Below are 15,633 nucleotides of genomic sequence, written 5' to 3'. Positions count from 1 at the left end.
TGTAGCCCCCAAGGTCTATTCCCTTATTTGGCCACTTCCTGCTAAAGCTGACTACCTAGTCTGGAAATCAAAGTATTTAAATCCAGGATTCAAAAGCCCCCTTGTGACTGTCCTAATTAACCTGTCCAATCAAAATTAAACACCTTATCCTTACATGGGCTTTACCCTTCAACTTTTATACACTGCCGGTTTTTGTTTGTTTGTTTGTTTGTTTTGTTTTGTTGTTTTTGTTTTTGTTTTTCCCCTTTGGGCCTCGTCTGTCTCCTCTCTATCCTTAGGCAGTGCTATATCCCCCTCTGGAACAAATACCCCTTCTTCCTCTCTTGTTTCCTCTTCCGTCTCCCTCCTCCCCATTTCTAGTCTTTGTCTTTTGCTCCCTGCCCTTTGTGTCTCCGGGGCAAATAAATCTCCTTTTTGTGTTAGGAACTTGGTCTTGGGGTGTCTTGAGCCAAGGTCCCTTCAGTGCTCTTTTTATTTAGGATAGTCATAAAGGGAATGATAGTTCTACAAGTACTGAAAATTATGTGTATTATAATAAACACGGCCAGATTGCCTGACAAAAGACTTTAGATTATCAACCATCAAAGAACCATATGTGAATGAGTGTTTTCAATATTTTTGCTTGTGGCTGTTCCTTTGAATTTTCAGCAATCTGGTGAGTAGGAAAATGTTTTGGAGAGAGCAAAGAATGTTTGGTGCGACTCCAATGATGTGACTTTAAGATTAAGGTCGCCTCTTGAAAACCTGTCCCCCCCCCATAGACTGAAATGGAGCCATAGGGACTGGATAATACAAGCCTAGCAATTTTTGTCACAGGTCTTTGGGTCCTCCGGATAGTAACACGGTTTCCCATCTAGGAACATTCAATTTGACCCTGGCTCCTCTCCAACATTTCCGCAGTTTACTGCGAAGAAAACCGGCCAAGGCCGCCCAATGTCACAAGCCAAATGCCCTTTGGGGGGGGGGGGGGAGAGACAGAACAACCCAAGCAGAGGCAGCCGCACGCCAGGCAGCACCTTGCGCATGCGTCTCCGCGGGAGAAACAAATCCCACGTGATGCTTGTTAGCAACCTCCACCTTTCTGCGGACTGCGCGTGCGTGACCTCGGGACCGCCCGACCCGCGCACGACTGTAGCGGGCGCAGGGGCAGCTGGGAAGATGGCGGCCTGGGCACCTTGTCGGAGGTGGGGCTGGGCCGCTGTATCCTTCGGCCGGCACCAGGGCCTGACCGCGTCACTAGCTCGGAAGCCCCTACGGGCATGGTGGCTCTCAGGTTAGTGTACGGAAGGTGGGACACTGGGGCCCTTTCGAAGGCCCGGCGATCGTCCAGTGTCCGCCTGGAGCCGGCTTGGCGCGCCATTCAAAACTGCTCTAGCTGTCTCGGCACTGACGCTTCTGGGGAAGGCTGGGACTCTACTTTTCTGCTGAGGCCCTGGGGCGTTCTTGGAGGTCTTTGTTAGCGTTTTACACTGCGACTTAAGAAGCTCCTGCGTTCTCTGAATCAAACGTCAAGACCAGAAAAGAAAGATTAAGATGTGCATTTAATGTTTGGTTATTAGCTGCTTCCAGGGCTTTACATATCCGTATGTCAAATGTTTAGCCTTGCCTGTCGTAGACTTAAGGAAACAAAGTATGTATATACTTGTAAATGCTGTCTTTAGACCCAATATCTGATTTCTCTTGTTGAAAGAATTGAAATTACTCTACAATGGAAACTCAAATTTGGATTAATATTATGTACATAGAATACATGATTTATGTCTATGAATAGTTATCCTTGAATAACATCCTTAGTGTGCTCTTCACATCTTGCCACACAGCTATTACATAGCCGCATAGTGCTTGGAATAGTAATACCATTATATAAATTAACATGTTTAATTTTTTTAAAGTATGTAATCAGGTTAACTTAACAATGTACACCAAAAAAAGGAAAAAAGAATGTTATGTAATGCCAGAAATAGTATGTCAGTTTGTTAACAATCGTAAATTTTTTTTATCTCTTTAGCAGTAGTCATTAGCAATATATGCATCAGGGTTTCAGCTAATCTCTATTATATAAACATGATTTATAAATTGAAGGTTGAATCTGCTGTTTTATAGCTAACAAACACCAATTCACAGGAGCTGCCTGAAATGAAATTAATTTGTTCGAAAGTAATGTCTGAAAGGGGATAATTTGAGTGTTTAGTTAAAGAAATGGGAAATGAACAGTAATATTGATAAAAATCTATTGACCAACATAAGCTGATCCCCAGAAGCCCTGTTTTAAATCCAGTTTTAAACTTGAAACAGTTTTGCATACACTAAAACTTTGAATCTGTTTGACACAAATAAGGGATAACTTTAAAGCTTTTGATTCTTTGTGTGTTTTTGGGGTTGGGGTATGCATTGTTGGTTTTTGTGAGACAGAGTTTTACTACATAGCCTCTGTCTTTCCTACAACTCACTGTACAGAACAAGCTGACCTGGAAAGTGTGTGTTGTGGTTTATTGGGGTGCACTGCCAGACTCTCTATGCATTTTTTTCCTCAAAAATAAACTGGACAAATTAAAAATGGGAAAAATTTTAGTACACATGGGAGAGACCCAGAAGCTTTCACTAAGAATGTGAAGGTATAGTAAGACTGCTTAATTTTTTTTTTTAATAAGGGCTAGCAAAGATGCCTCAGCAAAGTAAGCCCTGTAAGGTTCACCACTTATCCTGCCATATTTAAATAATTCTAAGGTATATGTGTTCTACTTACAAAAAGCCAGCCAACAGAAGTAAACCCACCAATTACAGAGCTGTTTGAGAAGTTTATTTCTAAGAATACTTGATCCAAGTTTATTTTTAAAGGAATGGCCTTCTGAAACCCTCCATGTAGGAAATTATGGTGGTTTGCTACCAGTCTCTTGCCATTCCTGAGGAGGGTTGCTCAGTGGTAATCTGGTCAAAAACAGCTCAGCACTTCGGACATCATTGCCCCCTTGCTAAATACTTCGAAGATACATGATTATTTTTACCTCTGCTTCCCAAAGCCTGGAGTTGCAGGTGCTTAAGACCTTGCCAATTTCCTTTGAAATAATTTTGTAAAGGCAGAGGAAAGAAAAACAAAACACACATACATTTCTTTTCCCCTACTCATCTGGCCAAAGTAGAAGACAGGAAATTCCTGAAACATTGTTAAAAACAGAAAGAAATCTCAGGGGAAAAGCTGAAAGTGATGTATTTAAATCTAAATGTTAATTGCTACTGTTTAGGATAATCCCATGGTGCCAACACGAAGTGGTTTTTGATGAGTCTCTGTCTTTTGTTTCACTGAAATTGTTATTTCATTCTGTATTTTGGAAAGTATGATTGGGCCTTGCTCTAAGAAGGTAAAAATTTTGATGCAACTTTAAAACTAAAAATCTCCTACTTGAAGCTTCTTTTGATTTTTCTTATCAAATGCAGTGGGTTAAAGTTAAAAATGTGAAAATATGTGTGATTTTGAAAAATAATTTTCAAAGTATAATTCATGCTTTGTGTACTTTGTTTAGCTTGCAGACAAAAGACATCACTTTCTTTCCTTAACCGACAAGATCTCCCAAACCTGGCTTATAAGAGGTTAAAAGGCAAAACCCCAGGAATTATCTTCATCCCTGGCTATCTTTCTAACATGAATGGTAACAAGGCAGTAGCAGTTGAGGAGTTTTGCAAATCTCTAGGTCACGCCTTTATAAGGTAGGAACAATACATTTCAGAAAATATATTACAGTTTAGTATTGCAATACGTCCAACTGAAGTAAATGCCTCCAGAGTTTTAGTAGCTGGAGTTGTTTTAAGAGTGTGCAGACTCTGGTCTATGATTTAGGGTCTTTAGGGTATTGGTGCTGTGCCGGCTAGATTGGCAGCAGAGGGTGTCATCAGGGAGCTAGTGACTTAGTTCTTTGGATATAATAATCTGTGTGGCAAAAAGAAGTGTACTTGTTGGGTTTCTTGTAATATCTTGTGATTATGGGTTTCCACTGAAGACATAAAGGAGTTATTTGATCACTGTTTATTACTTTCTAATACAGGTCTTTGAAGCTGAGAATATAGTATAGTATACCTCAGGGGTAAAGCATATGTTTAGCACAAAATCCCGGATTCAATTCCTAGCACAAGCCAAAAAGAAAATATTTTTCAATGTTATAAAATATTGTAAGATTGATATTGTATAATTTACATTTCTGTTTTCTTTGTCCTTTTCTTGTGTTATCTGTGTGTAAATGAATATAAACAAGGATGGGTACTGTTTAGCTAAATCTTAATTTTATACTTGTTCTTTTTCACTCATATTTTAACAAAATGTATTGATGTAACAAAAACTATTAGGTTTATCAATACATTGTTTGATATTGTAGTTTTAAGATAGCTTATTGGGGAAAGCATTGGTGTAAATTGAAGAAATGGGATTGAAAGAAGACACCATTAAGTAACTTATGAAGATGTCCATAATACACAGTAGACACCAATTTGTCATCCAGTAAAAGAAGGCTGAGCTAAAAAGAACTTCTGAGTTCTTTTCTAGCGCTAACAGCTTGAAAATCTATTCAACTACATGTGAAGAATAGTTTCACTATGTTCACTCACTAGTTCTAGAAGATCTAGCTACATATAAAACTTGTAGGCATTGTCTGTTCAACACATTTGCAGAAATTTTGTCTTTAAAGTGGATTTAGTCTAATTCCTTTTATCAGACTAGCAAAATTACTTTATTTTCATTCTCAGAAGTATTTCAAAACCTCTTAACTAGTTTGAAAACTGGAGCAGAATCGTATGTTAAGAATTGTAAACTGTGCTTGCCCTTAAGCAAGGGGGAGAGCACATGTAGGGTGTTAGGCAGAACCACCCATCAGAATGGGATTCAGAAGAAAAGAAATCCAGGGGAGAGGCTGAGGAGGGAAGTGGATGGACAAGACGTTACGAATGAACTCCAGGAAAAATAAGGGGAGTGCTGTCTGTGGAGAGAGACTATTCATAATCTGATTCATACCTGAGGAGAACGTTCATAATTGAAAATACTGCTGTCATTGCTTTTCTTTGCCTGAAAAATAATTTTAATAAAGAGATCAGCATCTTAGAGCTTCGGAGACCGCTCAGTGAGTGAAGCACTTTATGTGCAAGTATGAGTGAGGGTCAGAGTTCAGATCTCTCAACCCAGCTCTGTAAAAGCCCAGTGGCTGTAGCTGCCCAGCTGTAATCCTACAATTTGGGAAGCAGAGAAAGGGAATCTCCTAAGCAAGCTGTTTATCCCACTAGCTGCAGCAGTAAGCCTCAGACTCAGTGAAAGCCTCTACCTCAATGTATAAGGTAGAGAGAGATCAAGGAAGATACTTGATGTCAGGCTCTGGCCCCTACAACCATGTGAACATGTACCTATGTACCACATACATCCATGTACCCCTCACACATGGGAATGCATCCACACATATGCCACAACCCACATAAAATAGAACTCACCATTTTACTGGTTTTTGAATATCATTTGAGACTGAGAGCTATAGCCAGTTCCAGGCATAATGTAGTTTTCTGTGTATTGGATGCTATATAAATATGCATTGATAAACAATTGCTCTTTGACTACAGATTCTTTAAGTTCTTTTGTGTAGCATTGTAATAGTGGTGAGTGTAGCAACCTTCCAGTTCATTGGGTGTGTATATGATGATATGATATGTGAGCATGACCATGCATGCATGCATGTGTGCATGTGTGTGGAAGTCAGGAGACAACCTCAGTTGTTAGCTTTCAGAAGTCATTCACCTTATTTTCAGAGACAGGGTTTCTCTCACTGGTTTGAAGCTTGTCAAATAGATTAGACTAGCAGACCAAAGAGCCCCTGATCTACCCGTCTCTGCCTCTCCAGCACAGGGACTGCATGAGGAAAGTTCATGAAATAAAGAGTTGTGACTTTAAGAATGACTAGTGACTAGTTTTATGGGGAAGGAAGACTTTATCAGCAGTGGGATAGCATGTAAAGCTCGTAGTTATAATGGATCTGGCCAGGAATTAGGAATAGTTCAGAATGACTTGTGATTTTGATAATCTGTGGCCATGAAAGAATACCTCATAACTTATTGAATTGGGACATTGAAGAAAAGGTTAAATTCAGAGATTAGACACATGTTGAGCTTGAATCCCTAGGAACATTTAGAAGGAGGAGTTCACTGTGAGTCTGGTTCTGATCCTGAGAAGCAGTAAGTTCTATAAAGAAAATACAAGAGGAAGGAGTGCAGAGCTGTGACAGAAGCACAGTGGTAGTGTGGGATGCTCAGAGCCAGCTTCGCATGACATCCAGGGCTTGAGCCGAAGGACAGCAGGAGCTGAGGCATATCTAATGGATAGCTGGAGATAGAAGTGTGCTAAGTAGAGGTGAAAGGTCAGGGTGTAGGAAGGGGGATGTAGTTTTTAACTTCAAGAGTGAATATGACAATACACTTGTGAGGAAGAGCTCACTAAGAGATGAGGTCAGGGAAGCATGGCAGGGCTGTGACTTACTAACTACACAGGACATGCATGATGCAGTGTTTCATTTGGAAGGATCATTCTGACGACTAGGGAATAGGCTAGGAGGATGAAAAATAGAAATGAGAAGAAACTTGGAATACTACTGCATTGGTCGGGTTGAGATAATAACTTGGACTAAGCTAAGCAGCAGTGAAGCTGTAAGAAAGTGATTGACATGAGAGGTACTTGGAAGCTAAGCCAGTAGGACTTAGGAAAGTACATGTTGACTGATGTTTACTGTAGTTAGGTCATGGCAGTGATGAAAATGCAAGCCTGGACACGGTTCAGACACTTAGGTATAAAGATATATTTTTTCTTCTTCCAGGTTTGACTACTCAGGGGTTGGAAGTTCAGATGGTAACTTAGCAGAATCCTCAGTGGGGAGATGGAGAAAGGATGTCCTTTCCATACTTGATGACCTAGCTGAAGGACCACAGGTAACTGTTTTGTTAAATAGACTGATCTTTGACTCAAGCGATATTTGTTTTTGGTTTTTGGTTTTTGGTTTTTGGTTTTTTTGGTATGGCAATTGATAATATTTTGTCAATTTCAATAATTTTGATTTTGATGAACAATTTTGATTTAAAATTATTGTATTTTTACTTTCTAATAAGCAATAATCACTTTAGTTCTCATTGAAAAATAAGTTTGCTTTTATAGTTCTATATTATAGACATATTGGCTTTACAAAAATTAATTATATTGGGATACAGGGCCAGATGCTCTCTGAGTTCAAGATGAGCCTAGTCTACAAAAAGAATTCCAGGACAACACAGTAGAAACCTGACTCAAAAACAAACAAACAAACAAGTTAATTATAATTAAATTTTACTTTGTGTTACATAGTAAAAGTCTGGGGTCTACAAGGATATAAAAGATACAAGTCCATCTTTTTCTATGAAAACCATTCTCTTTATAGAGTGTGAGAGTCCTTTTTGAAGCCATGCATACTTGTTTTTAGATACTGGTTGGATCCAGCCTTGGGGGATGGCTCATGCTGCATGCTGCAATTGCACGGCCAGAAAAGGTCATAGCTCTTATTGGTATAGCAACTGCTGCAGATGGTGTGGTGACACAGTTTCATTCACTTCCTGTTGAGGTAAGTCAGGAGCCATTTGGCAGCCCCAGGGAGTATGTCCTCTCTCCTGCCTTTTCTTTCTCTGTACTTCTGCACCATCTTCCTCTAACTTACTGCAGTGACCTGGCTTTTGTCTTTGCTGCCCTTTTGCTCGGTCTCTTGCTTTAAGGTTTTCTTTTCTCATGCTTCTTTCTAAACATCCTGCCAAATACATGAGACATGACACTGAAGGCTTGCTTCAAACATTCTTTTTTTGCTCAATTTTCTTTATTTCATTTACCTAATGGGATTTCATATCACAGTCTACTTTTTTACCCTTTCACTCTCAGTTTGTGGTGTGTGAGGAGTGCCTGTTCTTACACCATGTGAGACTGGACTAAACAGATGTAAAACTACCTTTTTTAGCCCCAAAACAGACATATGTTCTCTGGGCAGCAGTTATCAGCTAATTAGAAGTAGCACACCAGGGCTAGAGGGTTGTTTTGTTTTGTTTTGTTTTCTGGCTCTGTTGCTTTGTTAGCATTCTTTTCTAATAATTTTTGTGCTTCAAAAAAAGAGCAGGGCTTTTCATTGATGTTCTTCAGTGATTCATGGTAAAAATGAAGGGTCTGAAATAACTGGGAAGATAGCTATTTTCTTAAGCTCCAATTGGATATACGTTTAGGCAGTGTTCTAGTTAGGCTTCTGTTTCTGTGATGAAACACTATGAACAAAGTTGGTGAGGCAAAGGGTTTGTTTGGCTTGCATTCCTCATCATAGTCAATCACTGAAGGCAGGAACTCAAACTGGGCAGAAACCTGCAGAGGTCATGGAAGGGTGCTGCTTACTGGCTTGCTCCTCATGGCTTGCTCAGCCTGCTTTCTTAATAGAACCCAGGGCCACCAATCCAGGGATGACACCACCCACAAGGGTCTAGGCCCTCCTCTATCAATCACTTAATTAAAATGCTGTCCAGACTTTTTACAGCCCTGTTTTCTGGAAGCATTTTCTTAATTGAAGTTCCCTTCTCTCACATGACTTTACATGGTGTCAAGTTGACATAAAAATACCCAAGACAGACAGTTATGTGAGAGGACAGTGGCGTGAGCAACATCTGTATTTTTGTGCATTTTTGTTTTGTCTTATTTGTGTTCTTCTCTCCTGTGGAACTAATTTACTGGTAAACCAGAGACAATAGAAATTAAAAGGGAGAAACATTGTTTCAAAATGGGCTCCAGATCTGCTATCAACCTTGAATTTCATTCTGAATCAGAAATGGGAGATATGCTCAAGTTCCTCCTGCACAGTAGAGTCTGAGAACCAGATTTGCAGAACCCAGGAAGAAAGGGGCAGCGGGGAGAGGCTCTACGGGACACAATAAAAGTTAATGTATAACTTTGAATAATAGACTGTTACTGATTTCCGCTTCAGGTTCTTTAAGATTTGTGCTATGGAGAGTCTGAGTTTGTTCTTAGTTCATGTTGTTCTCAGTTTCTAAAGAAATAATAGCATTGCTGGAGATGAGGGGATAGCTCAGTTGTTAAAATACTAGACTTACAAGCATGAGAATCTAAGCTAATCCCAGCCCAATGCTGTTTGTTTTGTTGTTTAAATCTGATAGGCTGGGAAATGGCAGAAGAGATAAAACACTTGCCTCTGGCCTGACAACCTGAGTTGTATTCCTGGGACTGACATGATAGAAAACCAACCCATGAAGGCAGTCCTCTGACATCCAGACAAGCACTGTGGCACACACATGCTCCTCACCTTTTCTCCACAAACATAAGTGTACTAATGAAAGTGAAGGTGATGATGACAATAGTAGTAATAATAATAGTAAACATTTAATGCTAGGTATAGTGGGGTGCCCTTGTAATCCCAACACTGATAAGGCAGACAAGTAGATCCTTGGAGCTTCCTGTCCAGCCACCATAGCAGACGGGTAAATCCCAGGCTAATTCGAGATCCAGTAACGGGGTATAGGCAGGTAAAATGGCTGAGATGTAAAAGTTCTTGCTGACAAGCCTGACAGCCTGAATTTGATCCCCAGAACCCATATGGTAGAATGAGAGAGCCAGCTCCTGACCTCTGCACATACACTATGGTGTGCACACACAGATAATACATGTTTAAAGTACTTACAGAAAACTAGGTAGATGGAAGGCTGCAAAAATGGCTCAGCAGTTAAGACCATTTGCTCTGCTATTGTGGAGGATTAGAGTTAAGATGCCAGCTCCCAAGTAACAAGCCAGGTGTTCCCTCAGACATCTGCAGGCCCAGCTCTAAGGAGGAGGGACGATCACAAAGGCTCAGTGGCTTCTAGTCTAGCTGAGGAACAGCATCAGGTACAGAGGTGAAACTTTGCTACCAAAGGACTAAGTGAAGAATGGTAGAGGAAGACCCTGATCCCCTCCTCTGGCCTCTGTGCATACTGGTGCAGCCCCTCTCCCCAGAGAAGCGTGCATACAGACATGTAGACACATAAGCAACATACACAACTTTTGTTTGTTTTTTGGAAAAGCCAATCAACAGTGGACAGTGTTCCTGAGGAATGTCACCTGAGGTTGCTGTGCACAGTGATACACACAAATTCACCTCATGAGAGTCCTGATAGTTTTTTCTGTCAGAGTTAAAATTACAAAGTTGGTCTTCCCTGTACTCCTGTTTGATGTCTAGATTTTTTTCTTACTTTTTTTTCCTCTCAAATATAGTTCCTTGGTGTTTGTAGGTTTTTTTTCTGTTATTTCTTTGTGAATTTGAAACTTTGACCCTTTGTTCCCTTGACTCACCAATACAATGCTTTTCATGATAGGAAATTTTCTCAGGAATATTTCAGCTTGAAAAGGAGTTTCTATGTTTTGTTGTTGTTGTTGTCGTCGTCGTCATCATCATCATCTTAGTAAATGCCGAGATCTGTGCATGTTTCATTTTGCATATGTGTAAACAGATCGCCCAGTGTGTGGATAAGGTGGACACTGAAAATCAAATACAAAGTTTCTTAGGTAGGGTTTATATTGCAGTGATGAAACTCTATGACCAAGAGCAATTTAGGGAGGAAAGAGTTTATTTCATTTTACAACATTCAGTTCATACTCTTACTGAGGGGGAAGTCAGAATAGAATCTCAAGGCAAGAACCTGCAGGCAAGAACTGGAGCAAAAATCATGGAGAGATGCTGCTTACTGACTTCCTCTTGGTTTGTTCCTCCTACTTTCTCACACATTTCAGGACCACCTGCCTAGGTGTGGCACCACCTACAGTATGCATGACCCTCCTGCTTCAGTCATTAATCAAGAAAAAGCTCCACTAACTCGCCTGTAAGGCCAGTAGTAGTGAGGCATTTTCTCAGTTGAGTGTCCTTCTTTGCAAATGATTCTAAGTTGACAAAAAACTGACCAGCACCAGAAGAAAGCACAAGGACACTAGGCATTGCGTCCCCATTAACCACTGGCCCTCAGGTGTCAGGAGTGGCCCATGGAGGGTGTCGGATCCCTTGAAGCTCAAGTTATAGGAGACCATGAGGTGTTCCTTGTGGGCTCTGGGAACCTAGCTAGGCCCTGTGCAAGAGGTGGAAGCACTTTGAACTGATAGCCATCCCTCTAGCCAGAAAAGTCCAAATTTTAATAAGAAAAATTATTGAAGGTATAGGTTACAATCTGAAAAATAATCCTCAAAGGATGTGTTAATGTTTCTTTTCTCCAGAATCTAGAACTGATATTACTGTTTAGTTTTCAGGAGGCATTTCTAAGTCTTCTTTGTTACCCAAACCAATAAATTCTCATTCCTAGAATGCTGAAAAGTAAAAGCTATGCACTTTTTGTTATGTATATAAGCACCCTGTAGCTGTCATCAGACACACCAGAAGAGGGCATCAGATCCCATTACAGATGGCTGTGAACCACCGTGTGGACTGAGTCATCTCTCCAACCCTCAGCTATGCACTTTTTAAAACTTTCTTTTGCTCAGTGGTGGTACACTCCTTTAATCCCAGCTCTTGGGAGACAGAAGTAGGTGGATCTCTCTGAGTTCTGGTCTACAAATGAGTTCCAGGATAGCTAGGGCTATACAGAGAGACCCTGTCTTATAATAGTAATAATGACAGTAATGAACAATAATAATATACTTTTAACCAAAAATTACCTAAATGTATGAGTAATTTTTTTGAAATTTCAAAAATAAATTATTCTAAGATTTGGTTTATATAAACATCAATGTCTTGGGACCAATTCCCAGAAATTGCTGTACTTCCCTTCTGTTTTTACTTTCAGTTGGGGTTAAGCAGCACTTGGTATAAGAACTTGTATGATAAGGAGATTTGAGTTTGCTTGATGCTAAAACATTTTCTTTGCTTGGCCTTTGAATGTGACATTTAACTGCAAGCCTTAGTATTTTCCTTTGTAAAAGTAGAATAATTATAGAATTATTATGAGAGTTGTGTGAAATAATATATAAATAATGTACTCTGCATCTAAGTAATTAATTTTTGTTTTCTTTTCATGGGGTCTCCCTATGAAGCCCTGTGTGGCCTGGAAGTTGAACTGGCTCTGTAGATCAGGCTACCATCAAACTGATAGGTGGACCTGCCCGCCTCGGGGGCATTAAAGGCATGCACCCCGCCGGTTCTTATGTGTGATGATCATTGTTGCTGTACTTTTGGTGCCTGTCTTCGTACTTGAGGACTGTCTTTCTCTACTCTTCAAGTCTGCTAAACAGTTGTTGATTTCATACTTTTATTTTTACCACTAGATGAAAAAGGAAATAGAAATGAAAGGTGAGTGGTCCTTGCCATCTAAATACAACAATGAAGGCTATTACAGGATTCCGTACAGTTTCATTAAAGAAGCAGAGCATCACTGCTTGTTGCACAGCCCCATTCCTGTGACCTGCCCTGTACGGTTGCTCCACGGCATGAAGGATGAAATCGTTCCTTGGCAAAGATCCCTGCAGGTCGCGGACCGATTAGTCAGCCCAGATGTCGATGTCATCCTCCGGAAACACAGTGATCACAGGATGAAGGAAAGGGCAGATATTCACCTGCTTATTTGTACTATTGATGACTTGATTGACAAGCTTTCAACTATGGTTCCCTAGAATCGCATTTGTGGGTGGTATGCACTCTAATGTGTCCAGAAGATTGAAAGTGTGATAGTAAATCAAAGACCCAGATACTTCAGGGTTTCCCTCTTCTAGTTTGTAAATATCCGATACGTATTTATTTAATGATGTCTTTGCACAAATACACAAATTGTGACAAAAATATTAGCTGCTGTTTAGAAATTTTTGTCATCCTTTGATATTTTTCCCATTAAAACAGTACCTATTTTTTTTTTATTAAAGAGATGTTTACATTTCTTATGTACACTTTAGCTGTGCTAGCTCTTAATTGTGTTCCTTTCTTCTACAATAAAACTTGAACATTTTGGGTTTTGTCTGGTACCATTATATATGAAAGTTTGTAAAAATCTGATTTTTAAAATGCAGTTCACAAAATAGAGGAAGATGTGTATTCAAGTGAATATGAAATGATTCTAAAAATGTCTGAAGCATAATAAAGTTGGAAAAAAGAGGGTACCATGCTATATTTAAAACTAAAATTGCTGTTTAATTTTTTTAAAGGTTAAGTTTTATTGTGATGTAAAAGATAAACTTCTAAATTTTGAATTGTCATTCTTAGGGGGTCTTCCAGATTTTTAATCTTTTAAAGTTTATATGTATAATAATAGGTAATATAATTTCCAACACTTCATTCATTTTGTTATTGTACCTCACTTACACATATTCTGTTGCTCTGATGTCTTTCACTGTCTTTGCTTCCTCACACACCCTTTCTCCCCTCAGTCCCTTTTGCTTCCATGCCATGTCTGTATGAGAGAAAACATAGATGCTGTCTCCTCCCCCACCATTACCCTTGCCTGTTCCCCTAACGTCCTTTGGATCCTTCTCTGCACAGTCTACTTTCTCCAGCCATGCAGTATATGTGTATTTAAATCTATACTCTACATATGAGAGAAAACACTTTCCATGTCTAATCTGTTTCTCTTTACATATTCTCGGTTTTACCATTTTCCTGCAGACATGCCCTTATAGTTTAGTGGTATTCATCTAATAATGTAATATTTTTATGTAATGATTGGTTAGACTGAAGGAATGATCTTTCTGTATTAACCCTGCTTTGGGGAATACAATTAGACTGGCTTAAGTGCAAATAGTTGGATGGTTACTACTTTAGTTAGAGTGGCAGAAGGGTAGAGTCAGTAAGAAAACATGAAATACTAGTATAAGGCATGGATTTAATAACTACTGAAGTATTAATATATGTTAGCCTTTATTGTGGTTTGGTTTTTAGTTACTAATTTTGGCTAGACTTTAGCCTTCATGGGTTATATCTGTCTATGTTAAGGTGACAACATAACTTATAAAATGAGTATTATTAAAGATTTAATTTATCTCAAATGAGAGAGTCAGTAGACAATAAACCTGGTTAAAAGGACAGTTTAAGAAACATAGTATTTATAGCCAATGAAGAAAAGAGTGATAAAATTTCTGTGCAAGAAAGTGTTGCAGCTGGTTGGCACATCATCCTGAGAAACATACCTTATGAGTTGGCTTTTGTCTGTCTGGGAACTTGGATTTTGGGGACTCCCACTATGGCCAGAACTGAGCATAGTAGCTCACTGTACTTATGTCACCTCTCTGTAAACAGTAGTTTATGCTGAAACCCTGCTTTCTTCCTGGACGCCCAGAATGTTGATGTGTGGAGCAGAGACTACCTCTGAGTAGTCCGGTAAAACCCCTTGGCACCAACTCTTAACAAGCTTTCTTGTGGGCGGTATCAATCACATGAGCTGTTAGATCTCTTTGCTGGAGACCCAGTTTCGGCCTGTGTGACTCCAGTGTGGATTCTTGGAAGCTTACCCCCAGTTTCCCTGGGCTTCACCCCGTGTGCCTTTTTCCTTGCTCACTCTGCTTTGGATCCATTCACTCTAATAAATCAGTAGTGAAAGAACTCTATGGTGAGTCCTGTGCATTTTCACAAGCCTGCACACCTGAGGTGGTCTCCGTGGCCTCTGATACACTACAATTAAACTAATCCATGACTATCCCTTATCCCAGAGAAAATCGGGGGAAAAAGTGAATCCTGTTGGCCATGTTACTCTGAGCTAGAATGGGACCACTTGAGGACCCCTTTGGTTAGATATTGCTAAACATATAGAGTATTGGAAAATGAAGGGGACAAAGTCCCCGCCCATTAGAGTTTTCTGGGGTTAAAGTGTCCTGCTATGTTGCATTGACAATGCTGTCTCTCCCACCTCATTACACTTTAACCCCAGAAAACTCGAATTTGGCAGGAATTGGAGCTCGGGGCTATATCCCATAAGGTGAGAGGCCCATAGCATGCGTTGATGCAGTGTACAAGTTTAAAGTACAAAGTGGAGCCTTAGGGACATCCCAGCACATGTGCTAAATCTGCAACAGCAGTTTTGCCCTTTGTGCCTTATTTCTAAGCCTCAAAATGGTACAAACCTACATAATAGATACAACTTAGTAAAGCACAACACATTTAGAGTAGTAATGTGCGGGAGGTGTCAACTTCCTGATTTTTGTCTAATGCGTGGAACATAGTCCAGTGAGGAACTGAGGGTTGCCAACCCATAATAATATAGGGAAAAAAGAGGAAGCAAGGAAGTGGTGAGACTTTGAAAACCAAAGCATATTTGATTTCCTAACAGGAAGATCTCAAATTAGACTGGTAGTTTTTTATGTTTACACAGATGTTCGGTGCCTCCACCTCCCGCTGCCTGCCCCCCAACTAGGTTTTTTTGTTTGTTTGTTTGTGTTAACAAAAGGAAAATCTTATTTAGTTTGGCAAGAGTTAACATCGCAGACTTCAGATGAGATTAAATTAGTATTTTCACCATCAATGAAACTTCCAGTTACAGCTAATTGACCTTTTGGCCAAAGGGGCCTCATGGAAACCCTTCAATAACTCAGGCTGTTTATTGCCAGGACTATACCACAAACCCATGGTAGGGTCTTGTTGCTCAAGACGATGCTTACGTATCTCA

General features: G+C 39.9%; 1 protein-coding gene across 1 annotated transcript; it reads left to right on the top strand.

Annotated features, from left to right (window-relative positions):
- Positions 1–1,112: 1,112 nt before the first annotated feature.
- Abhd10 (abhydrolase domain containing 10, depalmitoylase) lies at positions 1,113–14,573 on the top strand. Its single transcript, XM_034515637.2, has 5 exons — positions 1,113–1,273; positions 3,522–3,705; positions 6,837–6,948; positions 7,473–7,610; positions 12,314–14,573. The coding sequence occupies exons 1-5, from the start codon at positions 1,159–1,161 to the stop codon at positions 12,656–12,658; spliced, it is 894 nt and encodes a 297-aa protein (XP_034371528.1). The 5' UTR covers positions 1,113–1,158; the 3' UTR covers positions 12,659–14,573.
- The last annotated feature ends 1,060 nt before the right edge of the window (positions 14,574–15,633 follow it).

The sequence above is a fragment of the Arvicanthis niloticus genome, chromosome 12 (assembly GCF_011762505.2).
Source record: "Arvicanthis niloticus isolate mArvNil1 chromosome 12, mArvNil1.pat.X, whole genome shotgun sequence".
NCBI classification, from domain to species: domain Eukaryota; kingdom Metazoa; phylum Chordata; class Mammalia; order Rodentia; family Muridae; genus Arvicanthis; species Arvicanthis niloticus.
The sequence above is the reverse complement of the archived record's forward strand: the minus strand, read 5'-3'. Positions and strand labels throughout refer to the sequence as shown.

Coding starts and splice junctions, on each gene's coding strand:
- Abhd10 (XM_034515637.2), top strand. CDS start 1,159: ATGGCGGCCTGGGCACCTTGTCGGAGGTGGGGCTGGGCCGCTGTATCC. Junction 3,706..6,836: donor CTAGGTCACGCCTTTATAAG/GTAGGAACAATA, acceptor TTCTTCTTCCAG/GTTTGACTACTCAGGGGTTG. Junction 6,949..7,472: donor ACCTAGCTGAAGGACCACAG/GTAACTGTTTTG, acceptor ACTTGTTTTTAG/ATACTGGTTGGATCCAGCCT.